At 48.8% G+C, this 22,660-nt stretch overlaps 1 protein-coding gene across 1 annotated transcript; it reads left to right on the forward strand.

Moving 5' to 3' along the window:
• The first annotated feature begins 18,471 nt into the window (after positions 1-18,471).
• Positions 18,472-19,654, forward strand: gpbar1 (G protein-coupled bile acid receptor 1). The gene has a single exon (XM_033023486.1). The coding sequence runs from the start codon at positions 18,649-18,651 to the stop codon at positions 19,600-19,602; it is 954 nt and encodes a 317-aa protein (XP_032879377.1). The 5' UTR covers positions 18,472-18,648; the 3' UTR covers positions 19,603-19,654.
• The last annotated feature ends 3,006 nt before the right edge of the window (positions 19,655-22,660 follow it).

Raw genomic sequence — 22,660 nt, forward strand, 5'->3', positions numbered from 1 at the left:
TGAGGCCCAACGCAAATTGGAGAAACAGAAAAAATAGGTGCAGGCGTAGGCCATTCGGCCCTTCGAACCAGCACCACCATTCAATATGATCATGCCTAGAGTTGTAGGTCAACTTGTTCTATTAGATCTTGTTTGTGCACGTCGGGTTGATTGCATTAGTCGAAACAGAGTGGACCACGTGAAGGTTGCAATCTCCCACCCCCTCACCGGGCAGTGAAACAGAGGGACAGGGACGAACAAAGAAATGCAAAAGTAAACATAGAAACATAGACAATAGGTGCAGGAGTAGGCCATTCGGCCCTTCGAGCCAGCACCACATTCAATATGATCATGGCTGATCATCCCCAATCAGTACCCCGTTCCTGTTTCCCCCCCCCTATCCCTTGATTCCTTTAGCCCTAAGAGCTAAATCTAACTCTCCCTTGAAAACATCCAGTGAATCGGCCTCCACTGCCTTCTGTGGCAGAGAATTCCACAGATTCACAACTCTGGGTGAAGAGGTTTTTCCTCATATCAGTCCTAAATGGCTGACCCCTTATTCTTAAACTGTGACCCCTGGTTCTGGACTCCCCCAACATCGAGAACATTTTTCCTACATCTAGCCTGACCAATCCTTTAAGAATTGTATACGTTTCTTTCACTTCTCTTCCTTCCAAATTCCAGTGAATACAAGCCCTGTCAACCCATTATTTCATCATATGTCAGTCCCGCCATCCTGGGAATGAACCCGATGAACCTACGCTGCACTTCCTCAATAGCAAGAATGTCCTTCTTCAAATTAGGAGATCAAAATTGCACACAATACTCCAGGTGTGGTCTCACCAGGGCCCTGTACAACTGCAGAAGGACCTCTTTGCTCCAAAACTCATCCTCTCGCAATGAAGGCCAACATGCCATTCGCTTTCTTCACTGGCTGCTGTATCTGCATGCTTACTTTCAGTGACGGCTGTACAAGTACACCCAGGTCTCGTTGTACTTCCCCTTTTCCTAATCAGCCACCATTCAGATAATAATCTGCCTTCCTGTTCTTGCCACCAAAGTGGATAACCTCACATGTATCCACATTATACTGCATCTGCCCACTCACCCAGCCTGTCCAAGTCACCCTTCAGCCTCATAGCAACTTCATCGCAGCTTACACTGCCACCCAGCTTTGTGTCATCCGCAAACTTGGAGATGTCACATTTAATTCCCTCGTCTAAATCGTTAACATATATTAAACAACTGGGATCCCAGCACTGAGCCTTGCGGCACTCCACTAGTCACTGCCTGCCATTCTGAAAAGGACCCGTTAATTCCAACTCTTTGCTTCCTGTCTGCCAACCAGTTATCTATCCATGCCAATACCCTACCCCCAATACCATGTGCTCTAATTTTGCACACTAATCTCTTGTGTGGGACCTTGTCAAAGGCTTTTTGAAAGTCCAGATACACCACATCCACTGGCTCTCCCTTATCCATTCCGCTTGTTACATCCTCAAAAAATTCCAGATGATTGGTCAAGCATGATTTCCCCTTCATAACCCTAGCGGTATGAATATAGACAACCCTAACTCCCCCTCTCTCCATCGTAGATGGGGTAGATAGTCAAGGGTCTTCTCAAGCTGGACATTTCAAAGAATAGAGTGCATGGCTTTAATGTAAGAGGCACAAAGTTCAAAGGATATGCGAGGGGCAAGTTTTTTTACACAGTCTAAAGACTTTGTACAACCTCTCCTTATAGCTAATGCCCTCTGATACACGCTGCATTCTGCTCATCTTCAGCTGCACCCTCTCCAAAGCTTCCACGCCTGGAGTATTGTGTGCAGTTTTGGTCCCCTAATTTGAGGAAGGACATTCTTGCTATTGAGGGAGTGCAGCGTAGGTTCACAAGGGTAATTCCTGGGATGGCGGGACTGTCTTATGCTGAGAGAATGGAGCAGCTGGGCTTGTATACTCTGGAGTTTAGAAGGGTGAGAGAGGATCTCATTGAAACATATATGATTATTAAGGGCTTGGACACGCTAGAGGCAGGAAACATGTTCCCGATGTTGGGGGAGTCCAGAACCAGGAGCCACACAGTTTAAGAATAAGGGGTAAGCCATTTAGAACGGAGATGTGGAAACACTTTTTCACACAGAGAGTTGTGAGTTTGTGGAATTCTCTGCCTCAGAGGGCGCTGGAGGCCGGTTCTGTGGATATTTTCGAGAGAGAGCTAAATAGGGCTCTTGAAGATAGTGGAGTCAGGGGATATGGGGAGAAGGCAGGAACGGGGTACTGATTGGGGATGATCAGCCATGATCACATTGAATGGCGGTGCTGGGTCGAAGGGCCGAATGGCCTCCTCCTGCACCCATTGTCTGTTTACTTTAGTGTTTAGAGACACAGTGTGGAAACAGGTCCTTCGGCCCACCGAGTCCGCACCGACCAGCGATCCCCGCACATTGCACACACTAGGGACAATTTTACATAAACCACACCAATAAACCTACAAACCTGGATGTCTTTAGAGTGCAGGAACCGCTGCGCCCGTAGTCAGGATGGAACTCGCGTCTCTGGGGCCGTAAGGCAGTAGCCACGCTGTGCGGGGAAAGTTTTTATTGAATACAGGAGGTTGTGGGTGCCTGGAACGCGTTGCACGGGTGGTGGTGGAGGCAGATACGATAGTGGTGTTTAAAAGACTTTTAGATAGATACATAAACAGAGGAGAGAGGGATATAGACACAATGAACTACAAGTGCTGGTTTACAACAATAGACGGTGGCACAGCGGGTAGAACCGCTGCCTCACAGCGCCAGAGACCCAGGTTCGATCCTGACTACGGGCACTGTCTGTACGGAGTTTGCAGGTTCTTCCTGTGACCACGTGGGTTTTCTCCGAGTCAAGTCAAGAGAGTTTTATTGTCATGTGTCCCAGATAGGACAATGAAATTCTTGCTTGCTGCCGCACAACAGAATATGTAAACATAATACAGAACAGGAGATACAAGTTCAGTGTGTCTATATACCATAGACCATATATATAGAAACATAGAAAATAGGTGCAGGAGTAGGCCATTCGGCCCTTCGAGTCTGCACCGCCATTCAATATGATCATGGCTGATCATCCAACTCAGTATCCTGTACCTGCCTTCTCTCCATACCCCCTGATCCCTTTAGCCACAAGGGCCACATCTAACTCCCTCTTAAATATAGCCAATGAACTGGCCTCAACTACCTTCTGTGGCAGAGAATTCCAGAGATTCACCACTCTATGTGAAAAATGTTTTCCTCATCTCGGTCCTAAAAGATTTCCCCCTTATCCTTAAACTGTGACCCCTTGTTCTGGATTTCCCCAACATCGGGAACAATCTTCCTGCATCTAACCTGTCCAACCCCTTAAGAATTTTGTAAGTTTCTATAAGATCCCACCTCAATCTTCTAAATTCTAGCGAGTACAAACCGAGTCTATCCAGTCTTTCTTCATATGAAAGTCCTGACATCCCAGGAATCAGTCTGGTGAACCTTCTCTGTACTCCCTCTATGGCAAGAATGTCTTTCCTCAGAGTAGGAGACCAAAACTGTACGCAATACTCCAGGTGTGGTCTCACCAAGACCCTGTACAACTGCAGTAGAACCTCCCTGCTCCTATACTCAAATTCTTTTGCTATGAATGCTAACATACCATTCGCATATACACAATAAATAAACAGATATAGTGCAATAGTAATAATAGACTTATTGTTCAGCGCTTGTCGTGTTTAATAGCCTGATGGCTGTGGGGAACAAGCTGTTCCTGAACCTGGACATTACAGTTTTCAGGCTCCTGTATCTTCTTCCCGATGGCAGTGGTGAGATGAGTGTTTGGCCAGGATGGTGTGGGCCTCTGTTGATGTTGGCTGCCTTTTTGAGGCAGCGACTGCAATAGATCCCTTCGATGGTGGGGAGGTCAGAGCCAATGATGGACTGGGCAGTGGTCACAACTTTCTGCAGTCTTTTCCGCTCCTGGACGTTCAAGTTGCCGAACCAAGCCACGATGCAACCGGTCAGCATGCTCTCTACTGTGCACCTGTAGAAGTTAGAGAGAGTCCTCCTAGACATATCGACTCCCCGTAATCTTCTCCGGAAGTAGAGGCACCGATGTGCCTTCTTTACAAATGCATTGGTGTGCTGGGACCAGGAAAGATCTTCGGAAATATGCACGCCCAGGAATTTGAAGTTTTTAAAAAAACTTTTTTTTTTAACATTTAGCATTTATTAACAAGACAAAGAACACGTACAAACACACAATATACAAACCACACAGCAGCTGTCAGCATCACATCAGATTCTCCTAGAGTTCTGTCGCAGATGCATCACATTCACAGGCACCCAAGCAAGCTCATCATATTTGATCCTACTTAATATATAATCACCCGTTATGTTGAACCAGACACTTGTATGCCACTTGAAGAACATTATATTGTCATTGATCGGCACTATGAAAGTACGTATACACAGTCACAATCATGCCTATACATATGGTTCCAAATACACGTCTACAGTACCAATCGAACTCCTCCCCTCCACTGGGGCTATGGAGAAATCGTGTCTTTAATCAGTCTTGGCAGTTGTAGTAATACCGGTGTCCACATAATGTTGAAAGCATCCGTCCTGAAGAAGGGTTTCGGCCCGAAACGTCGCCTATTTCCTTCGCTCCATAGATGCTGCTGCACCCGCTGAGTTCCTCCAGCAATTTTGTGTACCGTCCTTAACTGGAGTTTAGCTGTTATATCACCATATAACAATTACAGCACGGAAACAGGCCATCTCGGCCCTTCTAGTCCGTGCCGTACACTTACTCTCACCTAGTCCCATCTACCTGCACTCAGACCATAACCCTCCATTCCTTTCCCGTCCATATACCTATCCAATTTATTTTTAAATTATAAAATCGAACCTGCCTCCACCACTTCCACTGGAAGCTTATTCCACACAGCTACCACTCTCTGAGTAAAGAAGTTCCCCCTCATGTTACCCCTAAACTTCTGTCCCTTAATTCTCAAATCATGTCCTCTTGTTAGAATCTTCCCTACTCTCAGTGGGAAAAGTTTATCCACGTCAACTCTGTCTATCCCTCTCATCATTTTAAAGACCTCTATCAAGTCCCCCCTTAACCTTCTGTGCTCCAAAGAATAAAGACCTAACTTGTTCAACTTCTCTGTAACTTAGTTGCTGAAACCCAGGCAACATTCTAGTAAATCTCCTCTGTACTCTCTCTATTTTGTTGACATCTTTCCTTTAATTGGGCGACCAAAATTGTACACCATACTCCAGAATTGGCCTCACCAATGCCTTGTACAATTTTAACATTACATCCCAACTTCTATACTCAATGTTCTGATTTATAAAGGCCAGCACACCAAAAGCTTTCTTTACCACCCTATCTACATGAGATTTCACTTTCAAGGAACTATGCACAGTTATTCCTAGATCCCTCTGTTCCTCAATTCGCTACCATTTACCATGTACATCCTATTTTGATTTGTCCTGCCAAGATGTAGCACTTCACACTTATCAGCATTAAACGCCATCTGCCATCTTTCAGCCCACTCTTCCAAATGGCCTAAATCTCTCTGTAGACTTTGAAAAACTACTTCATTATCCACAACCCCACCTATCTTAGTATCATCTGCATACTTACTAAATGCTTTCCATCAAATATACACTTCTCAGTCTTTCCCTCCACTGTTGAACATTTGGTGGCTTTTCATTTCTCCATGACACTGTAATCACCTTCTTTGCAATCAACAGCAACACCCCAAGCAAGTATGTCTGATTTTTGGTATCTATATTTTCTGGAGTCTCTCCTCGTATGAAGCATGCCGGCTCAGAATTTGAAGTTTTTGACCCTCTCCACCATCGTCCCATCGTTGATATAAACGGGATTGTGGGTCCCTATCCTACCTCTTTCCACCGCTTTCCTCCCACATCCCAAAGACGTGCAGGTTTGTAGGTTAATTGGCTTCTGTAATTTGGTCCCTCGTGTGTAGGACAGTGCTATATTATTGGAGTTTCGGCAGATTCTCTGCAGAACATCCTCAGAACCGAGGAACTCCGTTATTTTTCTAAAAGCTTTCAGAACTTTGGAATAGGGTCAATTTGTAATTGTGGCCGTTCCTGTGGCTTCCTCCGGCAGCTCGTTCCAGATACGGACTCCACTCTGAGTGGAAAAAACGGTTTCAATCTTTCCTCCCCTCAACTTAAACCTATGTCCTATAGGGGGGGGGGGGGTTGCACGTAAAGTCATCGGGTCAAAGGGCGTGACGCAGGGAGCAACTCGATCCATGTGGAGGACATGGCAGCTTCCGGCACGTACTGTTACTACACGAAACGCGGACTTTCTCACCCGTTAAAAACGCCAAAATGGTCAGTTTTTGTGCTGTAAATAATTGTGGGAATCGGGGTAACCGTGAGAGACATTTATCCTACTTCAGAATTCCAAAAGTGAGGAGAATTGATGGTAGAGAGAAGTGGCAGCTGAGGGGACAACAACGGCTAAAGTGGTTGTCGAACATTGGCCGTGCAGATATCAAGATTGGAAAATATTGGCAATTATCGCATTTGCCCAAAGCATTTCATCAACAGTAAGTCATTATTTGTGTTTTTTCTTGATTCCTTTGGTATCTAAAAAGTTTCAGGAGTGATAAATCTGGCTGTAAAATTTTAAAATCGCCCGTGGTTCTCAAGTGGGTTTTTACATGCAAAATGAAAACGCCTCTGAAGCAAAATTTATCATTTAAAAAATCACAATCCGTACGTGGGTTTTGAATTACATTTTACTCAGATGCAAGCCAAGGAATGGCATAATTGTTAGCTGTTAATTGGACATAACCGTTGATTGACAGTATCTTTGAAAGGGGGTGGGTGTTTAAGCTGCCAGGCCATTTTATTATTTGCCAAAATATACATCCCGTTCCTGCCTTCTCCCCATATCCCCCTGACTCCGCTATCTTTAAGACCCCTATCCAGCTCTTTCTTGAAAGTATCCAGAGAACCGGCCTCCACCACCCTCTGAGGCAGATAATTCCACAGACTCACAACTCTCTGTGAGAAAAAGTGTTTCCTCGTCACCATTCTAAATGGCTTACCCCTTATTCTTAAACTGTGGCCCCTGGTTCTGGACTCCCCCAACATAGGGAACATGTTTCCTGCCTCTAGCGTGTCCAAAACCTTTAACAATCTTATATGTTTCAATGAGATGCCCTCTCATCCTTCTAAACTCCAGAGTGTACAAGCCCAGCCGCTCCATTCTCTCAGCATATGACAGTCCCGCCATCCCGGGAATTAACCTTGTAAACCTACGCTGCACTCCCTCAATAGCAAGAATGTCCTTCCTCAAATTAGGGGACCAAAATGAGTGTACAGAGGAGGGGAAGGGTGCAGGGTGACTAATGGGGTGGGAGATGGTGGCAAAATGTGCGCGCACCAGGGTTGAAGGGGGCAAAGGAGAGGAGACGGTGTATTACCTGAAATTGGAGACTTCACTGTTTTTACTCTTGGGGTGTGAGAACGGAGACGAGGAAACACTTTTTCACACAGAGAGTTGTGAGTCTGTGGAATTCTCTGCCTCAGAGGGCGGTGGAGGCCGGTTCTCTGGATACTTTCAAGAGAGAGCTAGATAGGGCTCTTAAAGATAGCGGAGTCAGGGGATATGGGGAGAAGGCAGGAACGGGGTACTGATTGGGGATGATCAGCCATGATCACATTAAATGGCGGTGCTGGCTCGAAGGGCCAAATGGCCTATTCCTGCACCTATTGTCTATTGTTTTCTCCTGAAGCCGTCTGTATTTGCAAGGGACGATGCTGGGAACACATTGCAGGCAGGACTATCTCTGCAAGTTGTCACTTTGTGGGAGGGAGTTACTTTAAATATTTCCTCTGCAGAGTTCTGCGGTACGAGCTGGTCACTGAAACTTGCTCCATAAAAGGTTTTGAATGTTGCTGTTTGTGGTGGGATGATGGAGCGATTAGAACTTATTCCCAGATGGAATTTGCCCCTTCAACGCAGCCAGAGTTATGTTGTATACTAATAGCAAATCAGAGCTCTGGTATTTGCTTCTCCTTCAGCATTGTCTTCTTCACAGAGATTCCACCTTGATATCTTGCCGTCTCTGCCGCTCACATTAACTATTTGCTCTCTTTTAGCTTAGCTTAGAGATGCAGCGTGGAAACAGGCCCTTCAGCCCACCGAGTCCTCTCCGGAAATTCAATCACACCATCATGAACGCGGTGGAGACCTTGGTACACGTTGTTTCTTAAACACCCCGTAAACGGGAGAGCAGAATTGCATGCAATACTCCAAATGCGGCTGGCCTAGTACTAAAATGATGCATTACAACTTCCTAACTCGGTCTTCCACCCAATGCAGTAAAGACACAGGTGATGAGGATCCACTCCAAAGCCAGCAACCCTATGCTTATGTACAGCACTGCTCTAGAGGAGGTAGAAACATTCACACACCTAGGCAGTATGGTGGACATCACCGGAGGGGCAGACATAACAAGTAGAGTAGAACAAGTAACAATCAATAAGGCGAGGGTGGTGTCACAAGGTTAATCCCCGGGATGCCGGGACTATCATATGCTGAGAGAATGGAGCGGCTGGGCTTGTACACACTGGAGTTTAGAAGGATGAGAGGCGGTTGGACACGTTAGAGGTACGGACAGGGGTTTCTGCGGCAACAGACGGGATGCGAGGATGGTGTGCTGCCTTCCTGGTGCCAGGATCCAGGATGTCATGGACAGAGTGCAGAAAATCCTCAAGGGCGAAGGTGAACATCCGGAAGTGGTAGTGCATGTCGGCACAAACGATGTCGGAAAGAAGGGGATGAATATTCTGCAGCGTGACTTTAGAGAGCTCGGAAAAATGCTGAAATGCAGGACCTCCAGGGTTGTTATCTCCGGTTTGCTTCCAGTTCCTCGTGCTGGCGAGAGCAGGAACAGGGAGATACGGGACCTGAGCGTGTGGCTGAGGAACTGGTGCACGGGGCAGGGATTTAGATTCTTAGATCACTGGGATCTGTTTTGGGGTAAGGGGGAACTGTACAAAAGGGAGGGATTGCATCTTAACAGGTGTGGGACCAGCATTCTGGCAGGCAGGTTTGCCATTGCTACACGGGTGGTTTTAAACTGAATAAGGGGGTGGGGTGTCGAATGGGATAGTGGAGGATGGAGTTAAAGGGAAAGGGTTTCTTAAATGTGTGAGCGTAGAGACAGAGGGGTGTAAAATGAGGGTAGAAGCAATAGGTAGCAAGGTGAAAAGTAAAAGTGGCAGGCAGACAAAACCAGGGCAAAAATAAAAAAGGGCCACTTTCAACATAATTGTATAAGGGGTAAGAGTGTTGTAAAAACAAGCCTGAAGGCTTTGTGTCTCAATGCAAGGAGCAATTGAATTGAATTGAATTGAATACCTTTATTGTCATTCAGACCTTACGGTCTGAACGAAATTTCGTGCCTGCAGTCATACATACAATCATACAATAATAAACAACAATAAACACAAATTAACATCCACAACAGTGTATCCACCAAGCACCTCCTCACTGTGGTGGAGGCAAAAATCTTAGGGTTACTGTCTCTTCCCTCCTCTTCTCCCTCTGCGCTGAGGCGATTCCCCACCCGGCGACGGCACAAACAGTCCCGCGGCTCACCGAACCCCGCAAACGGGCCGGTTCAAACACCGCGGCCCGGGGTGGTCGAAGCTGCCGCCCTCCAGTCCAGCGGACGCAGTCGCTGGCCCGCGGCTCAACCCCAGACTCAGGTCATAGCCGCCAGAACGCCATCCCAGCCACCGGAGCACCGTTCCAGCCCCGAGCCGGATCGCCCTCACGTGAGTGCCGCTCCTCCCTCGAGCTGGGCCACTCCGACGGGAGCGCCGTTCCACCTCGGGCTGGGCTGCTCCGACGGGAGCGTCACAGCCCCTCACGAGAGAGTCTCAGCCCCTCGTCAGGCCGCCCTCACGGGAGCGAGCCCAGGGCGAGTCCTGACTGGCTCTGCCTCCGGAGCCTCGAGGTCGCCAGCTCCGCCATTAGACCTCAGCGCAGACGGAGGCAGAGAAGGGGGAAACGACAAAAAGTCGTATTCCCCCGAAGGGAGAGACAGCAAGCCCTGTTTCAACCCCCCCCCCCCCCCCCACATAAACACAACTTAAAAACCAAAAACGTAATTACACAAAACAAAAAAAAACAACACAAAAAAGTAAAGACAAACGGACTGCAGGCGAGCCGCAGCCGTTCCCAGCGCCGCCACTTCCACTTCCCACCAATAAGGTGGATGAGTTGAATGTGCAGATAGCTATTAATGACTATGATATAGTTGGGATCACGGAGACATGGCTCCAGGGTGACCAAGGCTGGGAGCTGAACATCCAGGGATATTCAATATTCAGGAGGGATAGAGAGAAAGGAAAAGGAGGTGGGGTAGCGTTGCTGGTTAGAGAGGAGATTAACGCAATGGAAAGGAAGGACATTAGTTTGGAGGATGTGGAATCGGTATGGGTAGAGCTGCGAAACACTAAGGGGAAGAAAACGCTGGTGGGTGTTGTGTACAGTCCACCTAACAGTAGTAGTGAAGTTGGAGATGGTATCAAACAGGAAATTAGAAATGCGTGCGACAAAGGCAAAACCGTTATAATGAGGAAGAGGATTTCTTGGAATGTATGCGGGATAGTTATCTAAATCAACATGTAGAGGAACCAACGAGAGAGCAGGCTATTTTAGACTGCGTATTGAGTAATGAGGAAGTGTTAGTTAGCAGTCTTGTTGTATGTGCCCCTTGGAGGGAGGGGGGAGAGTGGGGGTGGGGAGTGAGAGGGAGAGAGGGGGGGGGGTAGAGAGAAAGCTAGGCGGAAGATGGAGTTAGAAGATCTCCTTGATTGATGCAGTGAAAACCTAAGCTTATCACCTCCGATGGTCAGTGCCATATGATGATGGTCAGTGCTTTTTCACGCGGTTGTATCATACATCCACCACGAGACAGGGGAGAGTCTACGGCCAAGGGTTCTCCAGTATATTGAGGCTGAGGTAAGGTAGAACCATGAATATTGACCTTTTCCTCGTCCATTGATACATTGTCTGCACACGCCCACATCTAGTCTTTTACCCCTGATTTGCCAAATTAAAAAGGCCATGTTTACCTTCAAAGGTAGACAAAAAATGCTGGAGAAACTCAGCGGGTGAGGCAGCATCTATGGAGCGAAGGAAATCCATAGGCGACGTTTCGGGTCGAGACCCTTCTTCAGACCTCGACCCAAAATGTCGCCAACTCCTTTTCTCCACAGATGCTGCCTCACCCACTGAGTTTCTCCAGCATTTTCTGTCTACCTTCGATTTGCCAGCACTGCAGTTCTTTCATAAACATGTTTACGCTCAAGATGTCTGACGTGGATTTTAATGGGAAACTGAAAACATGTAATATTGTCACTTCTTCTTCTTGTGTCGCATTTATTGCAACAGCAGTGCACAATGCATAAAAAACATTCAAAACAGGTTCTTGCAAAATTGCAAACGAATTGCTGCAAAAATATAAACATAAGTATATCTAAATTCAAAATAACCTAGATTTAGAATAAATGGGAACTCTAAAAAAAGGTTCTAATTCTAAAAAACGGTTTTCTTTACTGCAAAAACTTACAGTATTTGATTTGCAGTTTTTGCACACTCATTTATAACATTTTACAAAACATTTTATAACAATACAACTTGAGTATTAAAACAAGGACAACTTCATGAAGAAAAAAATGTGTACAACAATGACCCCAATCATCCCATTCCACTCACTCATTACTCTTGACTCAACCAAAATTATTACTGAAATATTGGTCATAAATTTGTTGCAAAAATGCTCCAAAATAAGGCTTAGAATGCACCAGAGAGCATCTAAAAACCCCAGAGCTACCAGGGCCTTAAGCCGGCCCTGGACCCCAGCCGCAAGGCGCTTTGCACACATTATTTCACATAATGTTGTAATCCTGTCATGCCACCCCCCTTTTTGAAAAGCTTTGTACAGGCCTGTACTATCTATCTGTGATAGACACAAGATCCTGCTGTCATTTCTGTTAACCAGCTTTCTTCTTAGCCCCCCTTGGCTGACCATGGGTGTCTCCAGTGTTGGAATTCGCCTGTGCGTGACTTTGTTTAACGTGGGGAGACTGGTGCACAGACAGCCACCTCACGGTCCTTGACAGATCTGGGTCAGGATCCAGTGACATGGAGTCCAAGACGACCGGAGACCCTTTTCTGCTGCAGCCTTCATCCGCCTTCCCAGCCGTTGTGACGTTAGCTCCACTAAGGTCAGCCATCGTCCTCCGCCTGTTCCTCCGTTGAGGTCTTGGTTGGATTGCTCTTTGTCCCCCTCGACCTTACCGCCATGGGTGGCCCTACCAGGAGCATAGCTCCAGACGCCATCGCTCTCAGGATCTCAGGCCCACACAAGCTTCTCCACCACGACAAGGTGACGATCAATGGAGAAGCATCTTCACTATCCACAATACCATCTACTTTAATGTCATCTGCAAACTTAAGGGCCTGTCCCACGACCTGCATGTGGCAAGCGCGACCAAACCGGAAGCGGGGGCCGCGCGGAGGTCGAGGTAGTGACGTGAAGTTCGAGCGAAGTCCGCGGGAAGTTTGCGCGTGACGTACGGCGTCAAGACGTGCGTACGGCATCGAGAAGCTGCGTATGCCCGTCGAGGCGGTGCGTACGGCGTCGAGGCGGCTGTAGGGTGGCAGGCCGTTGCCGCGCAGATTTTTTGAACACGGTCAGTTTTTCGGAGCCCCGCGCGATGTTGGGTCCAGCTCCGCACAACTCCATAGAGCTCCGGCGATCGAAGTGGGACCGGCCCCGCGAGGCCGTACGGCACAAGCGACCACGTTAGGTCGCGCTTGCCGCATGCAGGCGCATGCTGGTGGGACCGGCCCTTTAGTATGCGTGCCGTGCACATCCTTCTCCAAATTGTTGATTAAAACCACAAAGAACAATGGGCTCAACACCGATCCTCGACGCACACCACCAGTCTCAGGTGTATTTTAGTTTAGTTGAGAGATACAGCGCGGAAACAGCCCATTCTTATCCAAATTGTTAATGCAAACAGCACCAGTCACAGGTCTGATAAACAATCTTACACCATCACCCTCTGCTTCCTTCCATGAAGTCATTTCTGTTTCTGGGCATTGTCTGAACCTTTGTGCCGGTGATGCTGCTGCAAGTTAGATGATCATTGTACCTGTACCCCACTGTGCTATATAAGTGAGAGGAGCAGAGTTAGGCCACTCGGCCCATCAAATCTACTCCGTCATTCAATCGTGGCTGATCTATCTCTCCCTCCTAACCCCATTCTCCTGCCTTCTCCCCATAACCCCTGACACCCGTACTAATCTAGAACCTCTGCTTTAATAATATCCATTGACTTGGCCTCCACAGCCATCTGTGGCAATGAATTCCTCAGATTCACCACCCTCTGTCTGAAGAAATTACTATCCATCTCCTTCCTAAAGGAGCGTCCTTTAATTCTGAGCCTATGGGCACTGGTCCTAGACTCTCCCACTAGTGGAAACATCCTCTCCACATCCACTCTATCCAGGCCTTTCACTATTCTGTAAGTTTCAATGAGGTCCGCCCTCATTCTTCTAAACTCCAGTGAGTACGGGCCCAGTGCCGACAAACGCTCATCATGGGGAACAAGGATATGGCGGACCAATTGAATAACTACTTTGGTTCCGTCTTCACTAAGGAAGACATAAATAATCTGCCGGAAATAGCAGGGGACCGCGGGTCAAAGGAGTTGGAGGAATTGAGTGAAATCCAGGTTAGCCGGGAAGTGGTGTTGGGTAAATTAAATGGATTAAAGGCCGATAAATCCCCAGGGCCAGATAGGCTGCATCCCAGAGTACTTAAGGAAGTAGCTCCAGAAATAGTGGATGCATTAGTAATAATCTTTCAAAACTCTTTAGATTCTGGAGTAGTTCCTGAGGATTGGCGGGTAGCAAACGTAACCCCACTTTTTAAGAAGGGAGGGAGAGAGAAAACGGGGAATTACAGACCAGTTAGTCTAACATCGGTAGTGGGGAAACTGCTAGAGTCAGTTATTAAAGATGGGATAGCAGCACATTTGGAAAGTGGTGAAATCATTGGACAAAGTCAGCATGGATTTACAAAAGGTAAATCATGTCTGACGAATCTTATAGAATTTTTCGAGGATGTAACTAGTACCGTGGATAGGGCAGAACCAGTGGATGTGGTGTATCTGGACTTCCAGAAGGCTTTCGACAAGGTCCCACATAAGAGATTAGTTTACAAACTTAAAGCACACGGCATTGGGGGTTCAGTATTGATGTGGATAGAGAACTGGCTGGCAAACAGGAAGCAAAGAGTAGGAGTAAACGGGTCCTTTTCACAATGGCAGGCAGTGACTAGTGGGGTACCGCAAGGCTCAGTGCTGGGACCCCAGCTATTTACAATATATATTAATGATCTGGATGAGGGAATTGAAGGCAATATCTCCAAGTTTGCGGATGACACTAAGCTGGGGGGCAGTGTTAGCTGTGAGGAGGATGCTAGGAGACTGCAAGGTGACTTGGATAGGCTGGGTGAGTGGGCAAATGTTTGGCAGATGCAGTATAATGTGGATAAATGTGAGGTTATCCATTTTGGTGGCAAAAACAGGAAAGCAGACTATTATCTAAATGGTGGCCGACTAGGAAAAGGGGAGATGCAGCGAGACCTGGGTGTCATGGTACACCAGTCATTGAAAGTGGGCATGCAGGTGCAGCAGGCAGTGAAGAAAGCGAATGGTATGTTAGCTTTCATAGCAAAAGGATTTGAGTATAGGAGCAGGGAGGTTCTACTGCAGTTGTACAGGGTCTTGGTGAGACCACACCTGGAGTATTGCGTACAGTTTTGGTCTCCAAATCTGAGGAAGGACATTATTGCCATAGAGGGAGTGCAGAGAAGGTTCACCAGACTGATTCCTGGGATGTCAGGACTGTCTTATGAAGAAAGACTGGATAGACTTGGTTTATACTCTCTAGAATTTAGGAGATTGAGAGGGGATCTTATAGAAACTTACAAAATTCTTAAGGGGTTGGACAGGCTAGATGCAGGAAGATTGCTCCCGATGTTGGGGAAGTCCAGGACAAGGGGTCACAGCCTAAGGATAAGGGGGAAATCCTTTAAAACCGAGATGAGAAGAACTTTTTTCACACAGAGAGTGGTGAATCTCTGGAACTCCCTGCCACAGAGGGTAGTCGAGGCCAGTTCATTGGCTATATTTAAGAGGGAGTTAGATGTGGCCCTTGTGGCTAAGGGGATTAGAGGGTATGGAGAGAAGGCAGGTACGGGATACTGAGTTGGATGATCAGCCATGATCATATTGAATGGCGGTGCAGGCTCGAAGGGCCGAATGGCCTACTCCTGCACCTAATTTCTATGTTTCTATGTAAACATGTTCCTGATGTTGGGGGAGTCCAGAACCACGGGCCACAGTTTAAGAATAAGGGGTAAGCCATTTAGAACGGAGACGAGGAAACACTTGCCCTGGTTCTGGACTCCCCCAACATCGGGAACATGTTTCCTGCCTCTAGCGTGTCCAAACCCTTAATAATCTTATATGTTTCAATAAGATCTCCTCTCATCCTTCTAAACTCCAGAGTGTACAGGCCCAGCTGCTCCATTCTCTCAGCATATGACAGTCCCGCCATCCCGGGAATTAACCTGGTGAACCTACGCTGCACTCCCTCAATAGCAAGAATGTCCTTCCTCAAATTAGGGGACCAAAACTGCACACAATACTCCAGGTGGGTCTCACTAGGGCTCTGTACAACTGCAGAAGGACCTCTTTGCTCCTATACTCAACTGCTCTTGTTATGAAGGCCAACATGCCATTCGCTTTCTTCACTGCCTGCTGTACCTGCTTGCTCACTTGGTGGTGGATTATGGCGTTGGTGGAACGGAGCCCAACGGGTCCCACTTGGTCTAGAACAGAATATCCTATACTGTAACCCCATGATTCCAGCTGGACTTTAGCAATTTCTGGTGCACAGTTCTGGTGGTCACCGTGGGATAGACGGGCAGGAGATGATTGCAGTGGGGAGGGTGCAGGGCAGATTCACCAGGTGACTTAATGGGCCTGTCCCACTTGGCGACTTTTTTTGGCAACTGCCGGCGACTGCTGTAGAAAACCGGCGACAACCTACGTCTTGCTGGCGACAACCTACGACAGCACCTACGTCAGGGGAAGTCAAGCTACGCTCATTGGCGTCAAACCCACTGTTGCCGAAAAATGTTCAACATGTCGAAAATTTAGCGGCGACCAGAATGACGCTACGAATTTTTGCGCGACTGAGGCGACGACTCCCGGAGAACATGTGGCGACAAACTAGCCTGTAGTTGCCTAAATGCCCCTTTCCATTCCCACACTGAACTTTCTGGCCTGGGTCTCCTCCATTGCCAGAGGTTTGCCCAAAGCAAACTGGAGGAACAGCACCTCATATTCCGCTTGGGTAGACAAAAGACAATAGATGCAGGAGTAGGCCATTCGGCCCTTCGAGCCAGCACCGCCATTTAATGTGATCATGGCTGATCATCCCCAATCAGTACCCCGTTCCTGCCTTCTCCCCATATCCCCTGACTCCGCAATTTTTAAGAGCCCTATCTAGCTCTCTCTTGAAAGTATCCAGAGAACCGGCCTCCACCGCCCTCTGAGGCAGAGAATTCCACAGACTCACAACTCTCTGTGTGAAAAAGTGTTTCCTCGTCTCTGTTCTTACACCCCAAGAGTAAAAACAGTGAAGTCTCCAATTTCAGGTAATACACCGTCTCCTCTCCCTTGCCCCCTTCAACCCTGGTGCGCACACATTTTCCCACCATCTCCCACCCCACTAGTCACCCTGCACCCTTCCCCTCCTCTGCACACTCATTTTGGTCCCCTAATTTGAGGAAGGACATTCTTGCTATTGAGGAAGTGCAGCGTAGGTTTACAAGGTTAACTTCCGGGATGGCGGGACTGTCATATGCTGAGAGAATGGAGCAGCTGGGCTTGTACACTCTGGAGTTTAGAAGGATGAGAGGGTATCTTATTGAAACATATAAGATTATTAAGGGTTTGGACACGCTAGAGGCAGGAAACATGTTCCCGATGTTGGGGGAGTCCAGAACCAGGGGCCACAGTTTAAGAATAAGGAGTAAGCCATTTAGAACGGAGACGAGGAAACAATTTTTGTCACAGAGAGTTGTGAGTCTGTGGAATTCTCTGCCTCAGAGGGCGGTGGAGGCCGGTTCTCTGGATACTTTCAAGAGAGAGCTAGATAGAGCTATTAAAGATAGCAGAGTCAGGGGATATGGGGAGAAGGCAGGAGCGGGGTACTGATTCTTGTCTTCTCCCCATATCCCTCGATTCCGCTATCTTTAAGAGCTCTATCTAACTCCCTCTTAAATCCATCCAGTGACTTGGCCTCCACTGCCCTCTGTGGCAGGGAATTCCACAAACTCAGAACTCTCTGGGTGAATTTTTTTTTTTCTCATCTCAGTTTTAAATGGCCTCCCCTTTATTCTAAGACTGTGGCCCCCTGGTTCTGGACTCCCCCAACATTGCGAACATATTTTTACCTGCATCTAGCTTGTCCAGTCCTTTAAAAAAAAAAAAATGGTATACGTTTCTATAAGATCGCCTCTCATCCGTTTAAATTCCAGTGAATACAAGCTCAGTCTTTCCATTCTCTACGAATATGACAAATTCTGTATTTCACTAACGATCTTACGCGTTGGTGTGAGTTCAGGGAAGGTTCAGTGGGCTGAGCTTTGGCTCAGAATATGAAGTGGTTGGGAAATTTCTCGCTCAGCGCGGACACGTCAGACATTTGGCAAATCTTGTTCACTTTCTTCAGTGGCCGAACTGACTCCTGATTCATCCCGGGGAGCAGCGCGGAGGGGTTTAAGTGACGGGACCTTCGGGGTGAGACCCAGATTGTAGCTGAGACTACGTTGAGGAAGACAGTCCGGTATATCGGATCTTCGGAGACCGAGCGCTTGGAGGCTGGGAGCGGTGGTGGGACTGTCCCCGCTGGAGGTTGGAGCCTTGGGTCAGCGGTGGAGCAGGTTCTCGAAGTATCTCGGATCTCCGGCGATAACTTGTTGATTTAGAGGCTGGGGACTCCGGAGGTTGGGACAGTCCCGGGAACATTCGTACCTCGGCCAATAGTCCACCAGGTATCTCGCCTCCTCGTAGACCGAGGGGAGGGGGAGAGCGAGGACCTCAGACGCCGTCGCCAGTCAGGTTGTCGAAGTATCTGGGATCTCCGGAGACGTGCTTGGAAGTTGGGAAGGGAGACTCGGATGGTGGGACAACTCCCGGGGTGATTTGGATCTTGGACAACAATCCATCAGGTGTCTCGAAGTATCTCGAAGTATCTCGGATCCCCGGAGACCAACTTGGAAGTTGGGAAGGGAGACTCGGAAAGTGGGATAATTCCCGGGGTGATTTGGACCTTGGTCAACAATCCATTAGGTATCTGGAAGTATCTCGGGGGACCTGGTTGGCAACAAGGACTCTTGAGGTGAGACAGACAGTTCCCTTGGACAGTCGCTGCCCGGGGATAGACAACAGACAATAGGTGCCGGAGTAGGCCATTCGGCCCTTCGAGCCAGCATTGACTGTGATGAACAAGAGCGACCAAGGATGCTGCAACCGGTCGGTGGCCGGGGATGGTTTGGCCTCTTACCAGCTCCTCGTTCAGTGGTTGACCCTGCCGTTCTCCGTCGTGATTGTGGTGGGCAGCCTGGCCTTGGTGGTGGGGATAGCAGGCAGCAAGAGGCTTCACAACTCGGCCGGCTGGTTCTTCCTCAGCCTGGCCGTCAGCGACCTGGCCACCGGCCTGGTCTTGCCCTCGGTGCCCGGCCTGAGCTCGGCCACCGATCTGCCCCACGGCCTGTGCTATCTCACCTACCTGCTGCCCAACTTAGTGGTACTCTCTCTCCTGGCCAACCTGCTGCTCGTGCACGCCGACCGCTACCTCCACGTCGTGCACCCGCTGCGGGGCCGCACCTGGCTGCGGGGGCGCGCCTGGGCGGCCCTTCTGGCCGTCTGGCTGCTACCCCTCTCCTTCGCTTGCTTGCCCCTGCTGGGCTGGAACTGCTGGCCGGCCCAGCGCTCCGGCCGCTGCTGCTGCCACTCCGGACACGTCTTCCCACCTGTGTACATCTACCTGGAGGTGTACGGGGTTTTGATGCCGTCTATACTGGCCATGGGGGCCAGCAACGCCGCCCTCCACCGCCTGGCCCTGGGGCAGATGAGACGCATCCAACGGCAGCATCGGGCAGTGCAATCCGGCCCCACCATCTCTCCCCTGGAACAAGAACTCAACCTGAGGTACACCAGGAGTGTGGCCGGCTCCTTGTTGGTCTTCACCTGCTGCTGGCTGCCCTACATCGCCCACCTACACGGCAGCTTCCTGGGTGCCCGAGTCCACATTGTCCTCTCCTGTCTGGGCATCGCCAGCGCCGCCCTCGTGCCCTTCGCCCTGGCCATGGGCAACAAGGACTACCTCCAAACCTGGGCCAGGATCCGGGCCAAACTCTGCCGGCGTGCAGGTGACCCTCAAGGGTGGCCATAGACCCTCATCTGCCGCTACCCAGTCTCCCAGGTTAACTGGAGATGGAGATGGAGCTGGAGATGAACAAATACACAATAGACAATAGACAATAGGTGCAGGAGTAGGCCATTCTGCCCTTCGAGCCAGCACCGCCATTCAAGTCCAGAACCAGGGGCCACACAGTCTTAGAATAAAGGGGTCATTTAAGACTGAGGTGAGAAAAAACTTTTTCACCCAGAGAGTTGTGAATTTGTGGAATTCCCTGCCACAGAGGGCAGTGGAGGCCAAGTCACTGGATGGATTTAAGAGAGAGTTAGATAGAGCTCTGGTGGAGTCAAGGATATGGGGAGAAGGCAGGCACGGGTTATTGATTGGGGACGATCAGCCATGATCACAATGAATGCGGTGCTGGCTCGAAGGGCCGAATGGCCTCCTCCTGCACCTATTTTCTATGTTTCTATGTTCAATGTGATCATGGCTGATCATCCACAATCAGTACCCCGTTCCTGCCTTCTCCCCATATCCCCTGACTCCGCTATCTTTAAGAGCCCCATCTAACTCTCTCTTGAAAGTATCCAGAGAACCGGCCTCCACCGCCCTCTGAGGCAGAGACTTCCACAAACTCACCACTCTCTGTGAGAAAAAGTGTTTCCTCATCCCCGTTCTAAATGGCTTATTCCTTGTTCTTTTTTTTACTGTAAGTTATTTTTATTTATTGTGACTTAATTTGCTCTGAATTGGATGCGAGTGGACATTTTAATATGCAGTCTGAACCTTCTCAAGTTGCATTTGGACTGTTTCGAGTTTTGAGACGGTTTTGAATTGTCCCTGAGTCAGGAGCAAAGGAACAAAAAAATGTGAATTAATGTTTTGGGGCCAATACTACTTCATTAACTCAATAAAACTCTTTGCATCTCTGACTTGCTTTCACCTTATTGAAATAGAATCACAGGCCGGCACGGTGGCGCAGCGGGTAGAGCTGCTGCCTCACAGCGCCGGAGACCCAGGTTTGATCCTGACCACGGGTGCTGTCTGTACGGAGTTTGCATGTTCTCCCCGTGACCTGCGTGGGTTTTCTCCGGGTGCTCCGGTTTCAATAGACAATAGGTGCAGGAGAAAGCCATTCAGCCATGATCGTATTGAATGGCGGTGCAGGCTCGAAGGGCCGAATGGCCTACTCCTGCACCTATTTTCTATGTTTCTATGTCACCTATCCATGTTCTCCACAGATGCTGCCTGACCCGCTGAGTTACTCCAGCACTCTGTGGCCAATATGTGTTCACCGTCTCCCTCTGCTGGCCACCCAGAGGGTTGCAGAGAGCGGCTAAAGTCCACTTGACCAGATACTGAGACAGATGTAACAGGGTGGACCTCAACTAACCATCTGTTACTGATGGGACCAGGGGGCAACATCAGGAGTTGACCCTGAATTCCACTATTTCGGGGATTCGCACTTTCTACATTCTCCGCAGAAACATAAAAATGGATAACATTTACTTTTGTGACCTCAAGTGACCCTTGCTTTCCCTCTCTCTCCACCCCTCCCCCACCCTAGTCCTCCGACCAGTCCGACTGTCCTCCTGATTAAAATGTTTAAGAAGGAACTGCAGATGCTGGAAAACCGAAGGTAGACAAAAATGCTGGAGAAACTCAGCGGTAACAACCCTCACATCAGTCTGAAGAAGGGTTTCGGACCCAACGTCGCCTATTTCCTTCGCTCCATAGATGATGCCTCACCCGCTGAGTTTCTCCAGCATTTTTGTCTGTCTCCTGATTAAAATGTTATCACTGTTCACCTCGTGGTCACTTGCCCTCAGCTAAAAACGATCCATTCTACCTTTTTCATCAACTTTGTCCAGTTTGATCTGTCCTTTTCACATCTTATCCTTCCATATCTATGTGTCTCCCTCTCCCCTGACTACCAGGCTGAAGAAGGGCCTCAACCCGAAACGTCACCCATTCCTTCTCTCCAGAGATGCTGCCTGTCCCGCTGAGTTACTCAAGCATTCTGTGTCTATCTTCGGTGAAATCTGGCTCCTGTGTGACATTCATGAGACAAGATATTAAGTTTCACATGTACTGGGCAATGAAATTCTTACTTGCCGCAGCGGGTAGAGCTGCTGCCTCACAGCGCCAGAGACCCGGGTTCCATCCTGACTACGGGTGCTGTCTGTACGGAGTTTGCACGTTCTCCCCCGTGACCTGCGTGGGTTTCCTCCGGGTGCTCCGGTTTCCTCCCACACTCCAAAGACGTGCAGGTTTGTAGGTTAATTGGCTTGGTGTAAATGTAAATTGTCCCCAGTGTGTGTGTAGGATAGTGTTAGTGTGCGGGGATCGCTGGTTGGTGTGGACTCGGTGGGCCGAAGGGCCTGTTTCCGTGCTGTATCTCTAAAGTCTGTAGCTCAGCAGTGCAAGGTAAAGCCAGCAAAGTCCGATCAAGGATAGTCCGAGGGTCACCAATGAGGTAGATGGGAGGTCAGGACCGCTCTCTAGTTGGTGAGAGGACGGTTCAGTTGTCTGATAACAGCCGGGAAGAAACTGTCCCTGAATCTGGAGGTGTGTGTGCGTTCGTTTTCACACTTCTGTACACCTTGCCCGATGGGAGAGGGGAGAAGAGGGAGTGACCGGGGGTGAGACTGGTCCTTGATGATGCTGCTGGCCTTGCCGAGGCAGCGTGAGGTGTAGATGGAGGCGATGGAAGGGAGGTTTGTGTGTGTGTGTGTCGGTCTGGGCTGTGTCCACAATTCTCTGCGATTTCTCGCGGGTCTTGGACGGAGCTGTTCCCAAACCGTGCTGTGATGCATCCCGATAAAATGCTCTCCACGGCGCATCTGTAGAAGTTGGTGAGAGTTGTTGGGGACATGCTGGACTTTCTCATCCTTCTACAGAAGGCGAGGCGTTGGTGACCTTTCGTGGCCATTTGTTCCACATGGACTGGTTCCGTGCTGTGTGACATAGTCTTACGGCAATGAGAGATAGAAACATAGACAAAAGGCGCAGGAGGAGGCCATTCGGCCCTACGAGCCAGCACCGCCATTCAATGTGATCATGGCTGATCATCCACAATCAGTACCCCGTT

The sequence above is a fragment of the Amblyraja radiata genome, chromosome 7 (genome assembly GCF_010909765.2).
Source record: "Amblyraja radiata isolate CabotCenter1 chromosome 7, sAmbRad1.1.pri, whole genome shotgun sequence".
Classification (NCBI taxonomy): Eukaryota; Metazoa; Chordata; class Chondrichthyes; order Rajiformes; family Rajidae; genus Amblyraja; species Amblyraja radiata.